Here is a 25,084-nt window from a genome sequence, read left to right as displayed (position 1 = left end):
CTCTTGACGCTTCACTTCCGGGAAATATCGTGATGCAGTTTCTACTTCCGTGATCGGTTTGACTTTCGATTTTCGATCGTCACCTCGTTGAAATTACCTCAATTTCAGTGGAATTAAGGTTCCCGAGGGGCTGATAGACGTAAGTGCTTTTGAGGCTGGTCAATTTGTGCAAAACAAGTGGTTTTATACTGTAAATACCAAACCATTTCTTTATTTTCGATATCATTGAAGTCATCTTTAGAGTTACGTTTTATATTGTGTTCTTTGGAATTGATTATTGTGCTACTGTAGTTTTCCCACTATTGTGGGATGTTCTCAGTTACTGAGCTCCGCCGCATATCGTGACAGAAGACAGAACGGCCACTTAGAAAACTAACAGAGGGTTTGGAGTCTGTATAATCTAGAGAAAGCTCCCAGCGCCTTTCAAAATTTCCGGTTTGCATAACTTCGATTCATAGAAGTGGACAAGAAATAAAAGAAATGTCCCTGGCTAGTTTAAAATCTTCGTTTTTTCTTTTTTTAAGAGGGTTGATCTTGGAAAATTAGATTGTTAGATTTCTGGAAAATAAATTTTAACCCTAAGGCATATGTTAGCAGAATAGGTGTAGTCAACAGCAACTGAAAGATAGCTTAAAAAGGCTAAAGTTATAATCCCAATTTTATATTAGGTGGGTTTAGGGATGTGACCTGAAATCTTTCATGAAAAGAGCCTTTTTTTTGGGGGGGGGGGTGAGGGGGGGGGGGAGGTGGGGTGGGTAGTTTCCCATAATCCACCCCTGGAGCTGCCCCTGTCAGTATGGTGGTGTTAAAGGCCCCAGTTGTTAGCATTAATTGTTATAGTTGTATCCAACTATGTTAATAATATTTGTCTGCAGTTGAACATTGAATAATAAGACCATGCTGGTGCAAGATCTAATAAGCATTGATGTCAAAGACTTTGAACAAGATTCTTTATCAAAGATAAAGGGCCTTGATGTAGATGTTGAAAGTTTCTCGACCATTATTGAATGGTACGATGCTGATCAGGGAAACCGAGACCTCACTATATATGGTGAGCCAGGCAGTGGCTGTAGTACACTTGCAGAGGGGCTTTGCCAACTTCTGGTAAAGAATAAGATTGTAGATACAGAAGAAGTTTTGTACTTGGTGGTCCAAGAGGGTTGTGATGAGACATCATTGTGGAAGATGATGAGCAGGAAAGCAAGAGAGAGAAACCAGAAAGACACTGCATCATATGTGCTTCAGGAACATTTGAGTAAAAAGATGAAAGTGGAACGTGTAAGGGAATTTGTGGAAAAAAATTACAAAGTCATATGTGTTGATGATGCTGATTTGGATGGCAACATCACAGCAGACTTGGTTTCAAGAATTTCACCTGAGTCTTGCTTGAAAATTATAATTCATAACTCCAAAAAAGGAAGTGATTTGCATAATGAACTGAGAAGTGTTTTTCCAATTCAACTTAAAGGTATGAAGGAAGCTATAGCTATTGGAATTCTCAAGGATAATCTTGGGTCAGCTGATATCGATGAGAAAATTGTATCACAACTTTGTTGCTTGCTTAACAGGAATCCATCAGCTTTGAAGCTATTTGGGAATTGTGTGAATGCTTACTTTCGAGGATTCGATTCAATTGTGAATGAGCTCACGTTGACAGAAGTGGGAATAACCAATGATAACTTTATATCAAACTCTGCTGTTTCCAAATCTTTGAGGTTTCTTTTTAAACATGCTAGTGATAAGAAGGTCATTGAAGTGTTGCATCAGTTGAGAAAGATCCACAGGCCGCTGCCTCTATTGTCCCTAGATGCCAGACTTTCTCAACTTCAAAAGCTGACAATATTAAGACAAGAAGAATCCAATGGAATCTCATTTGTTTCCATGCCAAAGTGTTTCCAAAAGTGTCTCAGTGAACAGCAAAATGGGAATCACAGTACAGGGGAGAAAGAGGAATCCTTTAGTGTCTTGAATTGTTGGTACTCCCTTCTCTCTGATCGTTTAAAGCAGCTTGTAAGAGATGCAGAGGAGAATGCATGGCCATTTGTTCCTGAGAAATGGTAAGTGTTAACTAGATGTTTAGTTGAGTGACAAAGAACAAGCTTCAGGAATGGATCCAGATATAGGTCCAGACTGGCTGATTTGACACTTCATTTATGTTATACACAAATGTAAGTTACTTTTTTTGGAATTTTATATGTATAATTTACAAATTCTAAACCCTTCAGGCAATACATCCAGACCGTTGGAAAAGAAGAGAACTACAACATCAAGGAACTTATCACATCCTCAAATTCCACTGTAGCTTCACTGACAGAGCTGGACGTTCTGAAGGTTTGTTCTGAGAAAAACCTCATAGATGCTCATACATGAGCGGTGGACGGGGATGGGCAAGGGCAAGGGAGTCACATGCTCCCACACACTTCTAATGCCCCCCCCCCCCCCCCACTTTCCATGTTTTTTTTATGGACGCATGGTTTTTAAACATACAGGGACCATTCTGTTGCCCCTCTTATAAGAGATTCCTTAGCTTTTGAGAACACGATTTGGTCCAGGCTAGTTCCAGTCACCTATGGGCTATGCTCCATACTCGAAGTATACTTTTGGAGTGCATGTAGAAAAGTATGAAGTAGGAAAGGAATTTGTTAGGCTTCATAAATTATCTGTACAATTCCTAACTCTTAAGTCTCTGTGTTTTCTATTTCAACGGGATTTCCGAAACTGCTAAAATCCTTTCGCCTATTCTAGTACCCCTTTAGATATTGCAATTTTATGATCTTTATGTTAACTTTTACACGTCACAGGAATGCTTGTTCCATGCATATGTCCAGGAAGAGTTCAGCAAGTTGGCTGCTCTGGTATTTGTACTGGACAGGTTTCTTTACTGGCAAGGAAGTGAGAAGGTAACACTGACTGTGTTAGATCACATTCAGCGAAGGAGTCCCCACAATGCCATTGCTCCCCAGCTGCTTATAAGGCAGGCTCGGATTATGAAAAATAAAGGCAACTTGCAAGGCAAGTGACGATATAAGCAGTTCCATTTTTTACTACCACTTACAGTATTTAAAGGGGCAGCGTCATGTTACTGCGCATGTCTGGAGTCAGTAACAAATGCTGTCAAAGCCTTGTTAGAATAATATGCAACATTTTATTGAAAACTATGTTTATTGACAGTTTGTGGTCATTTCTTTGACATGTACCAAATGTTCATAAGTCAATATTAGAATTTGATTGAAATTCATTTGTCCGCGCCAGAGAGCTATTGCAAAGCTCTTACTATGACACTGCCCCTTTAATGGGTATGACTAGAACAACTATAGAGAAGCTGTAGAATAACTAGGTGGTTTCCATAGGCGTAGTTGAATCAGAGAAATAAATAATGCAAACGAGCGTCTGCCGACCACCTATTGTTCGCATAGTATTGTAATCAACCTGTAATTCAGCTTTGGATAGGTTTTGGATATATCGGAACTGTCCGATTTACCCAGGCTGTGGTGTTTTACAGACGCCGAGAAAACGCTAGATAGGTTACTGATGAACAGGTCCGAGATCGGTCAGTGGAAGTATCGCGAGGCGAAGGACCACCACCTCGTGTCTGGCGTCTGCGTTCAGATCAAAGGTGACATACAATACACATTGGGAAACCTGAGTGAGGCGGTCAGAATGCTGGTCTGTTCCATAGAGCTGTTTGGAACTCTTCCTGAACCTGATAAGAAGGTAAAGCAGTTAAAAAAACATATAGACGGGCGCTAGCGAAGTCACCTTGACAGTTTTTTTTTAAGTGAAACCCATCGCACACGATGAGTTAAATTTCACTCGTGCACTTTGCTCACTGTCTCGCGAGTGCAAAAACAGTGTGCGAACGTCGAATGAATGAATGAATGAATTTATTAATGAACGAATGTTTAAATGATGAATGAATGAATGAATAATTAGATAAATAAATAAATGAAGGAAGGAAGGAAGGAATAAATACATAAATAAGTAAATAAATAAACGAACGAACGAACAAACAAATAAATAAATAAAAGATATAGAAATATAAAAATGAACATTATCATTATGATGACAACAATCAGCATAATATGCTAATACCTCATATGTATTTATCGCAGGGCTTGTCTGCAAGCCACGGGCTTCTTTCTTTGTGTCTGCGGGGTATGACAGTGTCAGATTACACTTATCTCATTCAATCTCTTGGTCTCCTCAACGCTCACCCGCTACTCGCTGCGTACTTCAGCGCTAAGGAAGCAGCCAAGCTCTCTGTCTACACCCCTATGTTCTTCCTTCGCCATTCTGTAAGTCAAAGCGAGCGACTTGTGTTGTAGGGCGGTCAAAGCGAGCGTTTTTTTGTGTCGATTTGACGTAATAAGGTATGTTTCTGTCTTAAAAAGATAATAGAAACGCCTCTCAGTATGTCGTTCATACGCCTATACGCGTTAGCGCAGGAAAAACTTGTTGGGGGCCGAGCGTCACTCATTCTGGACTCACATGTAAACCCGCCAATCAGGGCCTTTTTGATATCGTAACTCTCTCTACCAATCAAAACAAACGTTCTTACACCATAGTTTATGACGCAATAAGCGCGTGAGGCTCTTTCCTGTTTAGGGAACTAGAATCCAATAGGATTGATAAAAGAAATTACACTGGTGATTTAGGGCTTTTGAAAGTGATTTATTTGAGTAAAAAAATAGAATGAAAGGGATCGTCAAACTCTCTTTTTTTGTATGAATGGCTGGTCTTTTATTTGGACCAAACGATGCAAAAAAAATTTTCTGGACCAATTTATTTTTCTCCTCTCCCCCTCAAAGTTTTAAATGGCATCTATTTGCTCGTTTATTTTACTCAGTGTCAAGCCGGTGAAATCATGCTGGAATTTGCCAAACTCGCGTTCCACATGGAAGCAAAACGTCAGCTTCTCAAGGTTGCTGTTGAAGATCTTAAAGATAGCGTCCAAGCCCACCAGACGTACGCATCCCTGACAAGCAAAGAGCAGTTCTACCTTCTTGTCTGCGCTATTTTCAAGCTTAGCCTCGCATTTGCAGACCTTCAGGAGTTGAAACAGGGGGTAAAGCTCAAGCTACTTGCGATGGTGCTATACGAGCATTACTGCTCCTTTAGTGAGGAGATTCTCATCGACGGAACAATCACTAAAGTCATATACCAGTGTCTTATGATACTACAGCTTGAGGAGTATTCTCGCGAGAACCTTCCAAATGCAGGAGAGCTCCTGTACAGATACAATACAGCGCGTGCGCAGAACCGCGCAGCGATGGGTACGAGCTTAACACCACTGAGCTTGCTGGGACCGAACCGCAGGCTCGTTTCTGGGGGATATCAAGAGATCGTTGGGAAATATGACAGCGAACATAGAAGCAAGAGTGGCGTTACTGCAGATGTAGTGCAATCAACCCTAACGCCGGAAGTAGGAAGTGCAGAGGGCACTACGGAAACTGTGGACCAGTATCGCGTGACTGGTGGTGACAAAGATTGCGTTACCCTCAATCAAGACTTTGCCTCCGATGAAGGCGGTGCCGAGAGCTCTGTGAAAACTGTTGACCGTTCAGCGGAGACACAGGATTGCGTTACACAAAACCATTATCAGGTGACTGGAAGCACAAAAGATTGCGTTACACAAAACCAGTATGAAGCAGAGAAAGAAGATTGCGTGACTGTCGACCGATCAGCCTCCACCGTTGGTTTGACGACCGAACCTCCTGCTGACAAAAGCGTTGTCACGCAAAGTCTGGAAACCGAAGTTGTCCCTCTTCCCGCTTTGTCGCGCTCTGGCACGCTACAAAAAGCGGATGTCACGCACCAGCTGTCACGCCTAGATGTCACGAATATGCGCGTACAAGGTGGGTGAAAGTCGACAGAAAACACGTATAGTCTCTGGCGTTTATGTTTTGCGCCTTACCTCGGAGTCAAACCATAAGGATGTGCGGAGTCTGGCACGAGGTCACCTGTGACGTCATTACCGCCACAGGAAACCTGGTCAGACCGACAGGAGCAGAAAATGGCAAAGTTCAAATTGTAAGGTTGTGTTAGCTTATATTTACCTAATTTTTTGCATAGATGTTCCTTGTGTAATAGAAAACAAAATAAGCTTTAGTATTTTTTGGTAGATAATCCGTTCTTGAGATATTGCAAAATGTAAGACTTGATTTGTCTGGAATTGCCCAATTTGGGCGAAATTACTGCTTTTTTCAGGATCTATGGCAACTTTGCTCAATCATATCTCAAAAACCGATCATCTACCAAAAAATACTAAAACTTATTTTGTTTTATTTTATGAAAGGAACCTCTAGGCAAAATATAATCAAAATGTAAGCTAACACAACCTTACAATTTAAATTTTACTATTTTTTTCCCCTGTCGGTCAGACCGAAAGAGGTGACGCACTAATAGCTTAATATGTGCGGGATCTGGAACAAGGTCACCTGTGACGTCAAACCACCACAGGAAACCCGGTCGGACCGTCTAGTACTATGAAAGGGGAGACGCACTAATAGCTACATAGTTTTTTGAGCGGTTACACCTCGAGAAAGAGATTCAGTACCATGATGCCCTGGGATTTGCCTGAACCCAGAATTGCCCCCGAGTTCAGGCCGCTGTGGTAAGAGTATAGTGTGCTAATGTAATCATTAGACTCCCCATGCTGTCGAGCATAGGCTTACATTTTCTCATGTTTAACTGTTAACTCAGATGCTGTACTGTGGAGGTACGAACTCTCAAATACAGGTCAAGGCCAGTGGCGAGGGCAACCAACCATCGCTCATGTAGGGGAGCCGCTATCTTTGGCCAAGAACAAGAAAGGAGGCCAGAGAAACGCTCTGATGGTTCAGTTTATTAACCAGGACGAACCTCTAGCAAGGTAGGAAGGCGCTTAGAATTAGGGGGGGGTTCAGAGGTGGACAAATAAGAACCTTTCCTGCAAATGCATAATATATTGCTTTTCCCTCTCGCCTCCCCCTCCAGAAAACCCTGGCAATGCGCCGGGTTAGTTTTTATAGAAAAAAGATCGAATTGAGAACTGCCACGTCTTTTGTGAAGCGAAGGCTCTTTTCTGGACTCACGGACTGTTTTTGAAGAGGGTTACCGCTGGTGTTCTGTACAAGTATGATGCATTCTTGCCCGGGTGTCTGATTGGATTTCGTGCCACACGTTTTATCCCAGAGCACGGGAAAGCTGATATAAGCGGCTAGGGCTCACTAAAGCTATGTGTTACCCTGTGTCTCCAAGGTACGTGGCAAAGCAGTACTATGAGGAGCAGCCGATCAAACAGTACCAACAAGATGTGCTGAGCCAGATGACTGCACGGTCTTACGTCGCGCAATTCAACCAGAAGTTATTCATGCTTGATCGGGGTAGGGCAAGCAACCTATTTACAGTACGGCGCGCGCTACCGTGGCTACCTTGACAGTTTTGTGAAGCCAATAAGAATGCGAGAAATGTGCTGCTACGACGCGCGCTACCGTGGCCACCTTGATAGTTTTGTAAAGTAAACCAATAAGAATACAAGAAACGTGCTATCTGATACAACGCGCGCTACTGTGGCCACCTTGATAGGTTTGTAAAGTAAACCAATAAGAATACAAGAAACGTGCTATCTGATACGACGCGCGCTACTGTGGCCACCTTTAGAGTTTTGTGAAGTAAGCCAATAAGAATACAAGAAACGTGCTATCTGATTCGACGCGCGCTACTGTGGCCACCTTTAGAGTTTTGTGAAGTAAGCCAATAAGAATGCGAGAAATGCGCTATCTGATACGACGCGCGTTACCGTGCCACCTTTACAGTTTTGTGAGGTAAGCCAATAAGAATGCGAGACGTGCGCTATCTGATACGACGCACGCTACCGTGCCACCTTGACAGTTTTGTGAAGTAAGCCAATAAGAATGCCAGAAATGTGTATCTGATTGGCACCAACAACAAGGCAAAAAAAAAATCCGCTGCAAATCAAAGCATGATGGAATCCTCCTAGTTATGAAGTTCGCGTAATTCAAAACGGTGAATCTCGCATGCTTTATATTTGCGAATACTTTTTTGGCGGGCACGGTAGCGAGCGTCTCACTATAGAGCTCTCTCTTCTTGAATTTCAGGTGCTACAATCGGCGATATCCAGTTCCTTCCTGTCGCTCTTCTACAGCTGTTCAATAACGCCAATGAGGCGGAACAAGTCTGCAACATCGAGCCATACATGTCAGGCGAATTCACCAAACTAACGAATAACCTGACCTTCGTTAGAAAAGACGAAGACGGAAACCCTGTCAAAGGCGCCGACCTCGTTCTAGCATTCAGTCATTTCACGTGGCAATCATCCAATGGGAAGCTCGTTATTGTGGACATACAGGGGTGGACTCCAAAGGGCAGGGGTTGCACGTTTTTGACCGATCCCCAGATCCACTCGGCAGTGTATGACTGCTTTGGGACTGGGAACTGGAAACAGCAAGGAATTGATAAATTCTGGAGCGCGATGCACCCAGAATGCAATGCCATTTGTAAACTGCTCGGCTTGGTTCGACCACAACAGACATAGATGACGCACAGTATCAAAGTGACAAATCTTTTTATTACAATTTTAATATAGTTGATAATAGTAGCATTGATTTATACAATATTTTTTCCTGCAATAAAAGTGACAATATTAAATTGTTAGAGTGGATTTTATAGCACCCAGAATGCAATGCCATTTGTAAACTGCTCGGCTTGGTTCGACCACAACAGACATAGATGACGCACAGTATCAAAGTGACAAATCTTTTTATTACAATTTTAATATAGTTGATAATAGTAGCATTGGTTTATACAATATTTTTTCCTGCAATAAAAGTGACAATAATAAATTGTTAGAGTGGATTTTATAGAGTGGATATTTTCGCTATGTGTATATCACCCGAAAAAATGGAACCGTTGATTTTAAAACTGTTGTAATTTTATGTGTCCCAATACAGCACGACCATAATTATTTTCTAGCGCTAAAATGTCAAGTTTTACAGAAGAAATACTTTCTTTGAAAATAAAGAAGTGTTCAAATACAATCTACATTTTATTTTTCCGTATAAATACTTTAATGCATAAAAAATCATAAATTTGTATGTCAATTTTTATTGTTGGGAATAAAAAATAATACAACAAAAACATGAGTTCTTCGAAATACAAATTACCTTAATTTTAATTTGGAATTAGCTGCGCCTTACATGAACTTAACCTTACATGTATGTTATTCCTACCAATGGCAGCTCTTTCCACACCCCTCTTTACAGGTCTGTCATGACCAATTAACTATATTTTAGGGGTACCATTAAAGACATTATTATGATAAACACCGACCCCTCTACTACCAATAGGGGACTTGCGCTAAGAGGGCAGTCGACTTTTTGCATGGCAAACTAGCGCACGCTCAGGCTTTAATCGGCAGAATAACAACAACAAAAATAAAGCTACTTAATTAGCATTTACAAATAAAGCCATAAAGTTTTTTTTTTTTCAAAAAGGGTTTATTTTTACTTAAATATTTTATTTTTTTATATTTCTTTGGCAGGACGGTCACAGTCAATTCTGTGCTTATTTAAGTTGAATTTCCCAAAAAATCATTTGATATCTAAGCGCAAACACTATTCTTGATATGCATTCCAAATACAAATTCCTTAAGATTGAACCAAATTTATTCCTGTTCATTCGCATGTTGAGTTTGCATTTGGAACGGCACATGAAGATAATTTAATCTAATTTAGGCCTTAGAATAATTATCTAACACAGATGGGACTGCAAGTGCAAGAGTCTACATCCCTATCCACAGGCGGCGGACATGGAGGGGCTGGCTGCTAGCCCCCACCAATTTTGAGCAGATGGTGTTTTTCGCATGTGAATCCCAGTGTCTCAAACAAGAGTACAAGAAGATGCATTATTCAACCAACCAATTATGGGGCCATCGCCCAGCACTTTTGGGACCGCACCACCGCCTCTGCCGTCCAACTTGTAAACTTTTAACTCACTTTTTGTTTTCACCATGGTCTCACCAGGCACCATGGAGGCAGGGGGCATATACAAAGAGATGATCTTGAATACTTTCCTCGAGTTTGGAAAAGTTCAATCCCCTTTCTCACCCTTTTTGGGAGGCTCAGTCTCCTCAAATGATTGTCCTTTCGGCAAGTTAGTTTCTTCGAATGACAGATTCATGCCACTATCCTCAGAGTGTTCTGATGGTTGGGACCCCCCAGATCGTCTATACATATTACGTCTGTAACTGGCATCCTGGTAATCCTGGTCATCCTGGTAAGAGGGTGGCGGCACTCCCATTCTAGGGCCTGGTGGTGGAGCCTGGTAAATATACCCCTGATTTCCAAAGTAGGGAACCTGTCCAGGTTGGCCAGTCATATTTACTTGAGGAGGCATATACTGCCCACCGAACGATGGACACTGGTACATTATACCCTGAGGGGGTATGTATGGACCCATGGAAGCATTTGGCAGCATGCTGCCACCACTGCTGATATTCAAGTTTTGCACTCCAACTATCACTGGATGAACATCTTGGCTCTGTGTAGCCTGTGGGAACATTTTAAAAAGGTTCTTACCCTTTAGTGCAATCAGGGAGCGACTTCTTTCCTGTCCTTGTTGTATTTCAATACAAAATTCCAATTCCCCAAGTTTTAATTTGTCTCCAGAATAAATAATTTTCTTTCCTCCTAACAACAAGCTTTCCTCATTGATAGTAATGACCTGTGTAGTGCTTGTGACTTCAACCTCGAATTCCATCACATTACGAGTTGGATTATAAAATGGTGTGAGCTTCATGTGGCTTCGTGATACTGTATCATGGTTGAGGAATATGTCAACGCCTCTCCCACGCCCCAAAACCTTTGCTTGCCCTACTCTGCACTCAATAGGTTCCTTTGGAAATTTCTTAATCACATTTTTGTTTGCATCACAGTCATCAAGGTAGAATGTTATTTGTGGAACTGTTGCAGGAGGTGGGGCTGTTAATTAGAAAAGACATAATCAGTAGAAATAAATATTTTGAGAGCTATTCCCTTCACAGCCAATATCAACGATATAACTGTTCTGCTGTAATGCACTCACAAACAACCACCAGATAGTTTCGAATCAGGTGCGTAAACATTTCTTATTAAGGTCATTTCTTATTAAGGAATCGTCAAATACAAGTACTGTGCTTTTTTCCATATCTGCCTATGACTGCGCACCCCGGCTATCCAATCCTGGGAACGCGCCTGTGAATCATTTGCATTACTATGTTACCAGAACAGATATTTATTGATGTTAAAATTTGAATATACTTGATTCAGCCAACAGAATGTGTTCACTGCCTTATTTTCAAGTTTGAGGCAAAGTTGAACTTATTTTCCATAATTTAGTGCTGTGCTTAGGAAGTTTGCAAGCAAAGGTGGAGTCATAGGAATTTTTTTCCTTGTTTGGGTTTGCCTGGATAAGGAAATAATTTTCTAATGAATCACAACAGCTCTTCTGAATGCTGTCTGTTTTGAAACTAAATTGACCTGGATTTGATTTTTTGGCTATGGGTTGAAAAGATTATTTCTGTCTTGAGCTGAGTTTGCTGATATCTTTCCAATATGCGGTATTTAAAGCGATTTTTCGAGAAGGTTGATTCTAATGTTTTTCCTGGTTCGATTTGAAAATTGTCTAAGAACCTGAGCTATTATTTGGCTGACGAGCAGTTGCTATCAACTTTTGTTGGATACATACATTCAAGGCCAATCCCTTAGACTGAGTAATCTTGATCTCATTGTGTTAATTTTTCATTTATGAATTTTTTCGGTTGTGGGGGTCAATATGGGTTGGTGAACCAGTTATTAAAAATTGAACAATACTTATGAGCAATAACTAAAATTTTAGCGCCACCTTTAAAAAAATGCACATTCTGTACATGGCACCATGATGCCAATGATTATTTGTGGAAAACTCATGGCACTACAAATACAGGGAAGTGATTAGCTTCCCACATTCATTAAATTATTTTGTAATACTTTATAATTACCTTTTGTAGCGTCATCTCTATCTACTTCATCATCATGGTTCTTTGTAGCATCTTCTCTATCTACCACATCATCTTTGCAAGGCACAGTTTCTGCCTCTCTGTCAACAGTTTCTGACATTATTCAAATACCTTTAAGAATTAAAACAACATTCGCCGTCAGATAAAATTGAAATGTTGCACTAACATTAAAATATAGTTTCATGTTTCCCAAGAATTTGAAAATGGAATTATATCCAGGGGCAATGGGCAGAGAGGGGCAAAGTTGTTACAAGTGTTACATGCAAATGTTACATGTATAAATCAATTGCTTAATAAAAGACAATATATATATTTTTTAACAAAAGGGGTATAGATCTCAGGTATCCCCTCCTCTAAATAATAATGTTTGGGGGATCTATTCTTGCTTTGTGTTGATGACGTGCACACTTGGGACAAATATGATAAGTAGCACTTATATGTGAATAAAGCTTTTGATTGGGAATAGGACCAAACAAAAACAAGAATTAACTATCATAACTTGATGCTAAATGAAATAGTGGTTAAAGATTTAAGCAAAACACCCAATTCTACAAATATACCCAATTATATAATGCAATAAGTGGTTAAGGTTTTAAGCAAAACACCCAATTCTAAACATTGTTTTCTCCATAAACCAGCTCGTCCATAAATCAGTTTGTCCATAGCAAAACCAGTCCATCCATAACCATAGCCATTGCATCCATAGATATAATAATGCCAGGGGGGGACGGGAAGTATACGGAGGTGATCGTCCAATCTTTTAGGGTATAAAATATTTACCAACTGCCATCCCTTAGGGGGTATTGAAGGATTTTTCGACTTTGCTATCTCTTAGGGCAAACTTTATTTTCCAATTTTGTTATCTCTTAGGTTATAAACTTAAACCAATTGCTATTTTTTTCCGATTCTGCTATCTCTTAGGTATAAAATTCCTTTGACCACACCCAATGTGCTATCTAAGAATTTCTTTAGACCATGCCCAAAGTGCCATCCCTTAGGGTTAAAATCGATACTGCCGACGATCAACCTCGTCTGTTTTTATCAGAGACCCCAGTACCCAGCGTGTCATAATTGCGTGACTTTTCGCGTTCTAAATATATAGATATAAACACGTGTAAACCAAGATCAGTATCAAACTGTATCACTGATCGTACCCGAGAAACTGTAATTGCAAAGAAATAATTTCTTGAAACATCATCTATACATTTCAGGGATCGATTTGTTGTTAGTTTCGTTTGGGTTTCGGGAAATTACGGCGAAAGTCTTGTTCTGAGTTCGTGTCAATACAACGCTCGTCTCGGTTCCCCGGGTTGTGTTCGGCTAAAACTTACGGAATTCTCTACTGATCGCTACAAAAAAGATTCCCCTATATCTGAGCTTTAATTTGCCATGAAAATCGCGACGATCAGTAAAGCATTTCCAACCAGGGGAACAATCGATCGCACACGATCTAAGGTTAAGTTTCCATACTTACTTATATACTCGTATACGATCGCTAATTGGTAAGTTATATATATTATATATCAGTTTAAGTAAAGAACACGTGTGGTTTATAACAACATACCTTCGGTGATTTCCCTTAGTCCTCTAAATTAACAAAGAACGATTAACGCAATGGACTGAATGGGATAAAAACGGAACATCTACAGTATTTCGTAGAAGAGCTTGGTAGCCGCTCTAAACTGCAATATGATTGGTTGAAATTTCGCGGGATGTTTGACAGACAGCCGGAAAAGGTGCGTATTGAACTGCTTACAGTGTTTCGCTGGAAAAGCAGGAAGATGATTCTTATCAAGTCCGTCAAAAGTTTAGGCCGCCTGGTACGGGAACCAGCTGTCGCTCGCCAAAAAGAGGAAGCGTTAGATCTCTATGGTTATTACTGGGGTACCTGGGTAGACGTTGTTGTAGGCGTTTGTTGTTGGTATTTTATCGAAAAAACTTCGAATGGCCATTTTGAATTAGTTGCTTTGTTCGCGCGTGGTCGTAATTCAAAATGGCGGCCATTCGACGCGAACGAAATCCGGGTTTTTTCTCCGCTGAAACACCAACGAAACAAACGCCTGCTAGTAGACTAGATTCGGTTTGGGTAAAGAGGCGCCGCCAAGGGCCTCCCCTGACTCTGTTTAGATAATAAAATAATATCTAAAAAAAGAGACGACGACCCCGTGGTGAAGGACAGACTTTAGCGGAAACCCAATACCAATTGAATGAAATTTCGTGATAAAAAGGCTTGAAGACATTTTTCTAAGCAATTCACCTGAAAGCAAAATGATAAAATCGAAGCCCTGTCTTCATGACATCGAGTGTCAATCAGGACTACAATATAATAAAAAAATGCATATTCCAAAAGGAACCCGACGTGCTGCACCGTCAAGAACCAAGAAGCTCAGTGACTTTGTTTCTGTCAAGTATTTAAATGTTTTGTAATTGTTCCTGTAATTCAGTCCTATGGCTGCGATAGGGATAAATAAACACATTAGAGAGGAAACTGTTTTTCCGTATCGCACATGATCACAGGGTGAGGTTGGCTGCGATGGTGTGCGGATCGAGTGCGACCAAATGGAGTCTAGCCTTTATCTGCTCACGTCGCCAATGTGGACATTCAATTGTATCAAAAAGTCGCATGGTTGTTTTGATTCACGACCCATCACTCTATTTTAACAAACACTGATTATCTCTTATGTGTTCAAATTTCTAATTGATAAGCTCTGCCATCTGCAAGGATAGTTCACAAATAAAGCCGAGCAACGCTCATTTCCATTAATTAGCAAAGGCGCTTTTCCCAGAAACGGTTCACAAGAGCCGACATATAATATGGCTCCATCTCCCTTTTAAAAGTGTTTGTATGGCAAAGAAAGCCCGAACCGCCACCCCTTTCCATCTTTTTTGCTGCGTTATTTTCAGAGAATGGAAGAATTTGAAATGTACGTAAGCATCCTTAGACTATTGGTCTCTCTTTTTTGCAGCATGGAAAAAGGCAACTATGATTATTTTTATGCAGCAAAGAGAAAGGTTAATCAAACTATGACTATTTTTTGGCAAAACAGAGAAACGCCAATAAAACTATGACTATTTTTTGGCAGAACAGAGTAAGGTCATTCAAACTATGACTATTTTTTGGCAGAACGAAAAGGTCATTCAAACTATGACTGCTGACGCATTGAAAATTGGACGAATTGACAGTTTGCGAAATAAGTCAATAAGGATTTGAAAAGCGTGCGCCCCATCGGATTGAATGAGCTTCACTACCCAACGAGCATGGAGAAGAAATGTTGAGTGCACATAGGACCGTGAAAGAAGCCTCCTAGCTATGAAGTATATACCAATTGAAACGGAAAAATTGTCGCATACTAATTGGCTTTACATTGTCTTTGTTTTTTGGCCACGGAAGTAAACGCTGCACCGTATTTCCTTTCTGAGTTGTAATTTCTTGTAAATCATAGGCATGTATTTTATTAGCGATCCAGACTTCCTGTTCGACCGTATCGGGCTAAAGAGTTCATTTGTCGTGTTGTTTTAAGATGACAGAGCAATTTGCCGTGACCAGGGTTGAGGCATTTCGTGATGTGAATTAATTATCGATTATAAGTACTTGAGTTGATAGCTTTGTCAAGTGATTCTTTACCATAGGATACAAAACATGAAAGACAACCCGCTATCAAAACGCTTACCACCCGACAAAAAGAAACATGAATAGAAAGAAATATCAATGGAAATTCAAGGTAGAAAAGGGATAAAAATGACGTGTTATCAATATTTGGGGCGGACTGGGAGTATCAATTCCAAAATAATCGCGTGAAAGTTTCAAATATAAATTTGAATATTTGAATAGTGTTATGTCGGTACTAAAATAAATTAAAGAGTGTCAATGACTGATATGATAAAGCAGATGTTTGCTTGGTTAAAATGACTGTTTTTGATATCGATGCATACTTGCGCGCTATCTTAAGTAGGCTGAATCAGTGATAGCTTAATCAAACCATTAGTACTGCCTCGGAAAAGCGAAATGCAGTCAGATATTCTGACGTCACACTTTACAGACCAATCACATTATCGAAATCCTACTCAAATTGAATAAAAAAAAACTGTAGATGTGTTCCCACTAGGCTAACCTCAGAACAAAGAAGTCACAAATGTATTTCAACGTCTCATTCCAGAACTGGTTAATTTTAACTGTAAACAGAAAAACCTCAGTGCAAAATAGGTTAACACAACAGACATCCAGTTGACTAAAATCGCATTGGAGTATGGAATTTGGCATCTTGTATCGGTTCAGAGTATACACAACACTGATTGTTGCAGGATTTGTTTACAAATCACTCGTGGATGCAAGATCCATGCAATTTTTCTACCCGTTTGGCTCGGAGCATGGTGACTCTTTTGTGGAAAACCTAGACGACGGTTGCTCTGAGGAAATCATTCTGGTACCAAGGCTTCTATTTCATAGACGAGAGCAGTCTACATTATTTGTAAGTAGCATGATTTCTTTATCACATCACACTTTTGTATATCGCCTATTTAAATATGAGTAAGTGATCAAGACGATATCCTATTCGTCTTAAAAAGAATTATAGAGTCAACTCATGTATGTTTATTATCGATTATTGGTATACTCTCGTGTGTGTATATATATATTGTTATTGTATGAGGTTAACACAGCTTACATGTTTTGAGGCGTATAAAAGCGAGTATATTAACAAAAACAACGACATCACATACACGGCACTGACGCCAAAATGACAAATTGTGCAGAATAAAAGATTTCAAAAATATTTTGCTTACTGTATAATACTCAAGCTAAAATGCTAAGATCATTAAAAGTTAAAGTTTTAATTGGCTGAATTTACTATTAACTAGACATGCCCTGACACTGCAAAAGTAATATAAAAAAACTGTCCAGTGTTTATAGCAATCTTGTATGTTATGGAAACACCAGGTGTAATGGAAATTATACTTTTTCTTCGGGTCGAATTTCATACCGAACAACATGCAGATATCACTGTCTGATATACTTTTTCCTTACATCTAAAAGTTATTTCCCAAGTTTATTTTAGATCTTGCTAAAATGTGGTATTAATTCCGTTCTCGTGAATTTATAAACCTGTTTATGCAAAAAAAATGTTTTCACGCAAAATTAAATAAAATGCATATTAGCAATGCCCTTTTTTCTTACAAAAAAATCAACTGTTTATCTTAAAAAGTAAGAAGCAAGTTATTTCTTTATAGGATTATATTCTTTCGGTCTCTAATCACAGAAGACACACAATCTATTCATCCAATGATTTGAATACGATTCGCATCTATCCCGGGTACCTGCTTCTATCTTCACAGTTGGAAATTTTTTTTCTAAAGTAAACATCGCATGAAGCCCTGCCATAGCATACGGGGACTAAATTTAGAATAACTTAGCCAGAATTAAGAAAGTAAATTGCATAAGCAAACGATCATACAGTAGTTTCATTGTTTTAAAGATTACAAAAACACGTTTGTCACCCCTCTAACGATGCTGTTGCCATGAAAAAGGTGTATCGTTTTGTTTGCAGTAATTGAAGGGATTTGAATTAAGACTATTTTCAAACCTTTTGAGTTTTAAACAAATCAACAAAACGGACATCAATTATTCTGCAAAATTTGTAGTCACCAAACAGCTTTTATTGCGAATTTCTCGTTGTTTATTTGACAAGGAACAAGTGGATTTCAAGTTAGATTTGAATATAGCCTTTTGTGAATAACGCTGAACTCTCGCTGGTTCGTTGCTGAAAACATGCTGGAGTGACTAAGGGCATACTTTTTCTTTATAATTTTTACCGAGTTTTGTCGTTACCCACAAAATACATCTCTTAAAGATAGATCCCTCAGGTAAACTAATCTTCAATGTGTCAAATTTTGCAATAAGTGGACAAGCTATTATTTAGGAAGAAATGATGTGAAATATACTTGCCAATTGGCGTACATAATTTATACTACAGACATACAGGGGATTATAAGGGTCTTAAGAATTCGGGGGAAAAGCTATTTTTGAAGGTATTAGACGCGTTGAGTCTGTTAATTGAGAATTCTGTAGTAGAAAGAAGGAAGCAAATTTTACGGAAAAATGAAAACAGTCTTAGTAGAACTGCATTGCAAAACGCAACTGTGAGTGGGACAAGACCAGAGTGCAACCGCAAATTCTTGGCGTCGTGTGGGATAAAAACACTTTGTCAATTTGAGCTGTGTAAATTAAAATTCAGGGTAAATATCAGGAAGGAAAAGTCGGACGAGCAACTACTGTATGCGTAATGATTTCTTTCGTGTTAAGCATATGGGTAACTACTTTTCTTTTGAACCCCTTTTTAATAAGATTTGAGTTTTCGTGTCATCCGTTGGGGTCAAATGATTGTGGTTATAAAAGCTGATAAAAGTGATTTGTTTTTGGCTTGCGGATTTGGAATTAGATCTATGGAACGACAAATTCTTTATCCTGCTAATCAAAATGTACTTAGTTTAGAGCAACTTTCATTTTTTGCAATTAATCTGTTGGATCAAACTCTCACCTTAATCAAGATTATATCAATTGAACATGCAATACATGTTACTAACAAGTAATAAGCCTTTTTTTTTCTCGAAGTAAATCGCCCTTATCAAAATTGGCTTAAAAATCTCAATTTCAACAAAACCGAAAAGCCACTGATTTTTTTTTCGTCATTCCTTTTCACTGTTTTTCGGTATCTTTTTATGTGGCGTTAAGTGTTGGCGATTTTTGCGGCGCTGTATACGTCAGCGTAAATGCAACTTTACAGCTATTCTAAACATCTAAACCACAAGAAAAAACCGCGAGGCTAGCAGAAACAAGTAGCCACTTTCAGCATCAGGCCCCAGGGAAACAATTATAGAGCATTGATATATAGAGCTTTCGGCAATAAAACTAGAAAGAGGTATTTTATCAGCTACCGACTAAAAAGCAGCACTTCCGTAGCCCGCAACTTCCAGAATTGACAGTGAAAACGTGTTGTTATCTTTGTGCTGAAAACCCCCGAAACCGATTTTAAGATAGCTTGCAAAAAAAACGAGCTGGAACTACTAAATGTTTTTTATTAGACATAGAGTTATGCTTAAATAGTCTGCTTTATGTTATTTGTCACTGGCATTTCGCCCAGACCATTATATTTACGATTCTCACAACGTGAGTTTGACACAAACTATCCAATTCATCGGCGAATGTAATTTTCGTTCAGAATGTGTTTATCAGACGTTAATCGCAGATGACTTTCCATGTAAAAAAAAACTATTCTTAGCTACAAATAACAACATAACAAAGGAGTGGTTGATTGACATTTTTTAATGTCGAATATAGGTGGTATTATGGTGACCATGGTGTCTGTAAAAATGGACTTGATAAGAAAGCTCCAGTTTAACTGGCGCCAAATTATGCTGAATATTGCAGGATAATCACGTAGTTTATCGATATTCTGCAATAAGTAGCAATTTAAAGATATCCATGATATGTTTCGCCGTAGAACTGACATAAAAACTACAATACCGTTTTCGCGTTATCTAGGTACATATTTTCAGTACATCTTCTTAATATTGTACAACGACACTCGTAAATCGCGCGCTCTGATCGACTGCGTCTCGTTGCGTACTTTTTTGTTAATGACACGTCATCTGTGTATCTATTAGAGGACAGACGCACGCAAAAATGAGATCTATTTGTTAAACAACTGCTACAATTCATTAGTGGGCATCCAATCAATTCATGTTTTTTTAATTAACAAGGTCACAAAATGCCTCATTGGTGACCTTGCTAGTTTTAAAATAATGGTGACCAAGGAAGGTGCCACGGTGTCCGGTTTATGACCAAGGTGTCCGGTTGGTGACCAAGATGTCCGGTTTGGGACCAAAGTGTCCGATTTGTTACCAAGGTGTCCGGTTGGTGACCAAGCTGTCTAGTTGGTTACTAAGGTGTCCGGTTTGTGACCAAGCTGTCCGGTTAATGACCAAGGTGTCCGATTTGTGACCAAGGTGCTTGGTTAGCTTATATTTAATTTGAAAATGGTTTGTTTTATGGCAGTAAAACCTCGTGGCTCCAGATGAGAAGTACGCATTAGAAACCCAAAGCTGCTTGCAAATAATAGTGCTAGCATTGCGGTTATGCTTGATGCTTGATGGTTTCTTATTACTTATACACTATTTTCACCAAGTGGTTGTGATAGTACACTGCATGTGGTACAGGTTGGGCTTGTATATATCTGAGTGATTTTCTTCGGCTGATATTTTGAAATGTTTGCTCTTCTGGTCCACGAACCGTATCACGGTTCATCTCCGAAAGAGTGCGCCTTTTGTATTAAGAGAGTTTGGAATGCGTATAGACTATGAACTATATAACCTTTTCTAAAGCGACATATTTAGTGCTAGTTAAATAACCAGAGAGCGGTGTATTTATTTTAACAAAAACGTGGAAATTTTTCACGCTACATACAGCTGATCTTCTAAAAAGAGTTTTTCAATGTTCAAAAGTTAATTGACTAATTTAGATATTTACGAAATTACTGCACATCTATATTTACCCCGCCTCGCAAGCCTCGCGAGCACACCACTGTAACAGTCTGAAACACCCGACATTCTTTTAAAGTCCATATAACCTTTCAAAGTTGATAGATTTGGTCAATTCTTTATATTTTCATCTTCCAAATGGTATGTGGTTTGTATGGACCCTATAAAACGTGCTATAACTCAAAATCTGAAAAATTGAGGTATATTGGTCAACCTTCGGAAAAAGGGGCCGTGCACTGGAAGGCCCGGTCCAGTCAGTTGTGATGTAGATCGAGATGTCAATCAAATTACATGAGAAAATATAAGCGCGCGATATACATAGTTCCTGTCTACATGTTTTCTTAGTTATTGCTGAAGGTTACAAATTGTACCCTCATCTTAATATCTCAACCTGATAGACAACTGATTATTTACTACAATTAATTTAAAACAAATCTGCAAAATTTAGCAAACATTTTATAGTCTGCAAGTTGTTTTTTTTCATTTTGAAGAATGACGACATTCCCACGAGCGCACGCTGTTTTTTTAAATCTATAACAAAACTATATTTACTTTTTCTCGCATATGATTCCCGGCTTTCACTTATTCTTCGCTTAATTTACGGGTAGCATTGCAATAGAAAACACTTCGCCAATATTTTGTGGTATTGCCGTCTCTGAATTTCAACGGATTTAAGGAAAATGCGTTGTTTTATATTTTCCCGCCAAAACTTTGAATTATTAAGGTTCGTTCTCCTTTCGGCGGCCAGGAAAATTTTCAAAGCTCTGTAGAAAATTTAAATTTCAATCAAATTCAATTCCCTTTTCAGAATTTGAAAGTTAATCTTTGCTTTCTTTTGGCAAGATTTATATAAGAGGAAGGCTTTAAGAACTGTCCTTACTGTCCTTACTAAAGGTCCTGAACTGTCCTTGCTGTTCTTACTAAAGGTCCCTCATGCTTTGCCCATTAGGGGTGAGGGTTAGGGCCTATGTCGTAAAGGGGTGAACTAACTCAAAGTGCTGAGCGGGAGGGAATACACACGGCACGAACAGCCAAGTTGTTGCAACGTAGCTTTTAATCTGAACTCAGAGTTCGGCACTAAGTCATAATTTTCAAGCGTTATTTATAGTAGTATCTATTTGCTTAGCTGTCACCAACAAACAAGGCCTCCGGGGACAAAGGAGTCATGAATATTGATTCAATAATTATTAAGATTTACAAGAAGATAAAGTTTTAAAATTCCGTCGATTGGAAAGTAGAGGCAGGGTTAAGGAAAACTGGTTGATAAAACCTGGTAAAATGACTGGTAAAATATCTAAGAATTAATCGACTTGTAGGTATAGAAATTGTATTACAATCGTCGAGGAAACTGTTTGTTTACTAAGGATAAATAGTGTGGGAAGCAATGATGTTACCTTATGCGCATGCCCAGGCTTGGACAGATGGTATTAGCTTTTAATAGGTGGGAATCTCTTCCAATATTTAGGTATGGACGGAGGGAAGAAGAATGGATGTTTGTTCAGCAACCACGTTGCAGTTTTTGTTTTAATTCAAATATTTCTTGTTTCTAAATATCCCTAAAATGTTTGGCACAACACCCATATTGCTGACTGTGGTAATCATTTTGCATGATGTAGGAAGATTGCTTTGGATAAAGAGAGGGGACTCAATTTTGGTGATCACCAGCGCGCCATATAAATTCCCATCTATTCTACTTTTAGTAACTCTACGTGATTATAATGACTGCTAAATAAGGGGCAAAATATTGAAGTCGATAAAAAAGAAAAATTGCATAACACGGAATCTGCTTTTTTAACAGATAAATTCAAATGGAGTTATATCTTTCGGGACGAGCTTACGTACATACGACGGTACGGATCTTCGCGAACAAGCAAACACCACAATGATTGCCCCTTACTGGGCAGATGTGAACACCCGAAGTGGCGGGAAGGTCTGGTACCGAATAAGTGCGAATTCTGACATTTGCTTCAAGGCGAGTAAGCACATACGCCGAGGGTTCTACGGCTACCCTAACTTCAAGGCTCGGTGGGTTTTAACCGCCACGTGGTACAAGGTGGCGTATTATGGGCAGAGGTCGAGGTATAAAGACAAAGTAAGTGGGTGCAGCGTATCAAGGGACTGTGTTAAAGAGACCTGGTACCCGCTGATCGGATTAACAAACATTCAAAATAGCTGTCACTTACAAATTTACCCCCCCCCTATATGTTTTATATTCCGTTATATCGCTATAATGTATCTGGCCATGGTCCTATCTCTATAGTGTGGTGGGTCTGGCTATGGTCCTTTTCTATAGCGTGGTGGGTCTGGCTATGGTCATATCTCTATATTGTGGTGGGTCTGGCCATGGTCCTATCTCTATAGTGTGGTGGGTCTGGCCATGGTCCTATCTCTATAGTGTGGTGGGTCTGGCCATGGTCCTATCTCTATAGTGTAGTGGGTCTGGCCATGGTCCTATCTCTATAGTGTGGTGGGTCTGGCCATGGTCCTATCTCTATAGTGTAGTGGGTCTGGCCATGGTCCTATCTCTATAGCGTAGTGGGTCTGGCCATGGCCCTATCTCTTTAGTGTAGTGAGTCTGGCCATGGTCCTATCTCTATAGTGTGGTGGGTCTGGCCATGGTCCTATCTCTATAGTATGCCATAGATATGTCAGCAACGAATTAGGGGTTAAGATTTGTCTGTTCTCAGCATATGATTTATTTTCGACAGGGGAACACTTTCCAAGTTATTCTAGCTACAGACGGTGATCTATCCTTTGTAATGTTTCATTACGAAACATTAGAATGGACCACAGGAATGCTGAATGGAGGGGATCGGTATGGTCTTGGTGGAGTTCCAGCACAGGTAGGAAAAATTGACAAATCAAGTCAAGTAATTTTGTTTTCTTTTGTTTTAACACCTCACGTAAAAGAAAATGATATTTTGCAGTAACAAAATCCACCTATTTCAATTAACGTTGTCACGTACTTTTTTGTGCATCTATTAGAGGAAACAAAAATGAGATATATTTGTTAAATATTCTTCAACTCGTTTCGCAAAGATAGTGCCTTTTGTAGCTTGCAAGTTTTCAGTCGCATCCTTTTGCAATTTGCATCTTTTTTTTTCTACGAGCCGCAGTGAATCATTTTTCGTTTCTACTTTCCGCGACAGATAACTACCACTCGCAGCACTCTTTTGTCATTCTTTGTAGGCAGGTCTGTTAGATGACGCCGTCTCCTACACGCTTCCCTTTTCAAGAACTGCCGATGTTCTTAAGCTTGTCAGTTCCTCGAACGTCGGCTCCCCTGGCAGATGGATGTTCCACGTCAGTGGCGATCTTAGGGACGCAGATAACCATAAATGCTTGACAGAAGGTGGGATATGAGCGAAGAATGTGCGACATGTATGATGATATGTATGATCAAATGTGATTGTGATCTTTAGCTCTCCTTTCCACACAAATATTGCCCATCTCAGTGCCGTAGCAGGCCTCGAAACATTAGAGGGCACAATACAGAAACATTGAGAAAATATTTGGGGGCACAGCCACGCCTCTACTGGTCATTTCCTTATAATTTTTTTAAATATTTGGGGCACATGCCCCCAGTGCCCCACTCCCTGTTACGTCCCTGCATCTCCATCAGCAGCATTTAAGCTTTTCTGTTTCAGGACTGGTCCACTTTTTCCCTAGCTACGCTAGCCTTCGTGGCGGGCACCAGATCACTCCATGGGAAGCTTGTCTCTGGCCAGAGATTGGATTTCGGTGTCTCTTCAACAACTCAAACCAGGGCGTTGGAATATTCAAGGGAGCAGAGAGTCCCTACTGTACAACACCGCCATTTTCGACGACAGGGCTGGTGACCGTCCGACTCAGTATTGATGCCGGGAAGACATTTCCATTTTATGGGAATCTTGAAGTCGGTGAGTTGTAAACAAATTTGCCCCAATGTTGAACAGTTCAGTTCTGCTAAAAAGGCACTATTTTCCTTAAATCCGTTAAATTCAGAGACGGCAATACCACAAAATATTGGCGAAGTGTTTTCTATTACAATGCTACCCACAATGGAGCGAAGAATAATTAAAAGTGGAGAATTATATGCTAAAAAAGAAAATATCGTTTTGTTGTAGGTTTCAAAAACAGCGCGCGCTCGGAGGCATTTTGAATGCAGCGCAGGCACAATGCAAAACAATTCATAGACTACACAATATCCGCTAAATTTTGCAGATTTTTTTCCTGAAGTTAAATAATCATTTAACTACCAGGTTGAGATATAAAGATGGAGGTAAAACATGTAACCTTCCACACAACGATCTTTAGCAATAATTAAGAAGACATGAAGACAGGAATCGGTTTAGCGCGCGTATATATTTTCTCGTGTAATTTGATTGACATGTCGATCCACGTTACAAATAACTGGACCCGGGCCTTTCGGTTCGCGGCTTTTTTTTTCGAAGGTTGACCAAAATACCTCAATATTACAGATTTGAGTTATTCGCGCGAACTCGCGTTTTATAGGGTTTACAAAAACCACATACCATT

The 25,084-nt window shown here is 39.6% G+C and overlaps 3 protein-coding genes across 5 annotated transcripts in view; 2 read left to right on the top strand and 1 right to left on the bottom strand.

The window, feature by feature from the left end:
- The first annotated feature begins 5 nt into the window (after positions 1–5).
- Positions 6–9,075, top strand: LOC5511752. Of its 3 annotated transcripts, XM_048720013.1 has the most exons (11): positions 6–139; positions 876–2,057; positions 2,226–2,331; positions 2,802–3,012; positions 3,503–3,714; positions 4,113–4,295; positions 4,847–5,855; positions 6,703–6,871; positions 7,240–7,364; positions 8,100–8,515; positions 8,710–9,075. In XM_048720013.1, the coding sequence occupies exons 2-11, from the start codon at positions 898–900 to the stop codon at positions 8,728–8,730; spliced, it is 3,612 nt and encodes a 1,203-aa protein (XP_048575970.1). In that variant the 5' UTR covers positions 6–139; positions 876–897; the 3' UTR covers positions 8,731–9,075. The 3 variants fall into 3 exon arrangements, with proteins under 3 accessions (XP_048575970.1, XP_032236961.2, XP_048575971.1); XM_032381070.2 differs by lacking the exon at positions 8,710–9,075 and having other exon boundaries at positions 8,100–8,644; XM_048720014.1 differs by lacking the exons at positions 4,113–4,295; positions 8,710–9,075 and having other exon boundaries at positions 8,100–8,644.
- Positions 9,076–10,089: 1,014 nt separating this feature from the next.
- Positions 10,090–13,720, bottom strand: LOC5511697. The gene is made up of 3 exons (XM_048720229.1): positions 13,599–13,720; positions 11,975–12,145; positions 10,090–10,985 (listed from the first exon to the last, which is right to left on the bottom strand). The coding sequence occupies exons 2-3, from the start codon at positions 12,132–12,134 to the stop codon at positions 10,090–10,092; spliced, it is 1,056 nt and encodes a 351-aa protein (XP_048576186.1). The 5' UTR covers positions 12,135–12,145; positions 13,599–13,720.
- Positions 13,721–16,091: 2,371 nt separating this feature from the next.
- LOC5511711 (uncharacterized protein DDB_G0290685) overlaps positions 16,092–25,084 on the top strand; it is a 14,314-nt gene continuing 5,321 nt past the window's right edge. The window contains exons 1-5 of the mRNA XM_048720228.1: positions 16,092–16,503; positions 22,365–22,658; positions 23,275–23,409; positions 23,756–23,918; positions 24,214–24,465. Of these exons, the coding sequence (XP_048576185.1) occupies positions 16,282–16,503; positions 22,365–22,658; positions 23,275–23,409; positions 23,756–23,918; positions 24,214–24,465 (1,066 nt within the window). The 5' untranslated portion in view covers positions 16,092–16,281. The remainder of the gene's footprint in view (positions 16,504–22,364; positions 22,659–23,274; positions 23,410–23,755; positions 23,919–24,213; positions 24,466–25,084) is intronic.

The sequence above is a fragment of the Nematostella vectensis genome, chromosome 12, assembly GCF_932526225.1.
Source record: "Nematostella vectensis chromosome 12, jaNemVect1.1, whole genome shotgun sequence".
Classification (NCBI taxonomy): Eukaryota; Metazoa; Cnidaria; class Anthozoa; order Actiniaria; family Edwardsiidae; genus Nematostella; species Nematostella vectensis.
Note: the sequence above shows the minus strand (reverse complement) of the source record. Positions and strands in the feature narration are given on the sequence as shown.

Bases quoted from the DNA above. Each gene is read 5' to 3' on its own strand.
- LOC5511697 (XM_048720229.1), bottom strand. From the start codon at position 12,134: ATGTCAGAAACTGTTGACAGAGAGGCAGAAACTGTGCCTTGCAAAGAT. The intron at 10,986-11,974 runs GCTAATCACTTC...GTCTTTTCTAAT, and splicing joins TAATTTAATGAATGTGGGAA to TAACAGCCCCACCTCCTGCA.
- LOC5511752 (XM_048720013.1), top strand. From the start codon at position 898: ATGCTGGTGCAAGATCTAATAAGCATTGATGTCAAAGACTTTGAACAA. The intron at 2,058-2,225 runs GTAAGTGTTAAC...TAAACCCTTCAG, and splicing joins CCATTTGTTCCTGAGAAATG to GCAATACATCCAGACCGTTG. The intron at 2,332-2,801 runs GTTTGTTCTGAG...TACACGTCACAG, and splicing joins CAGAGCTGGACGTTCTGAAG to GAATGCTTGTTCCATGCATA.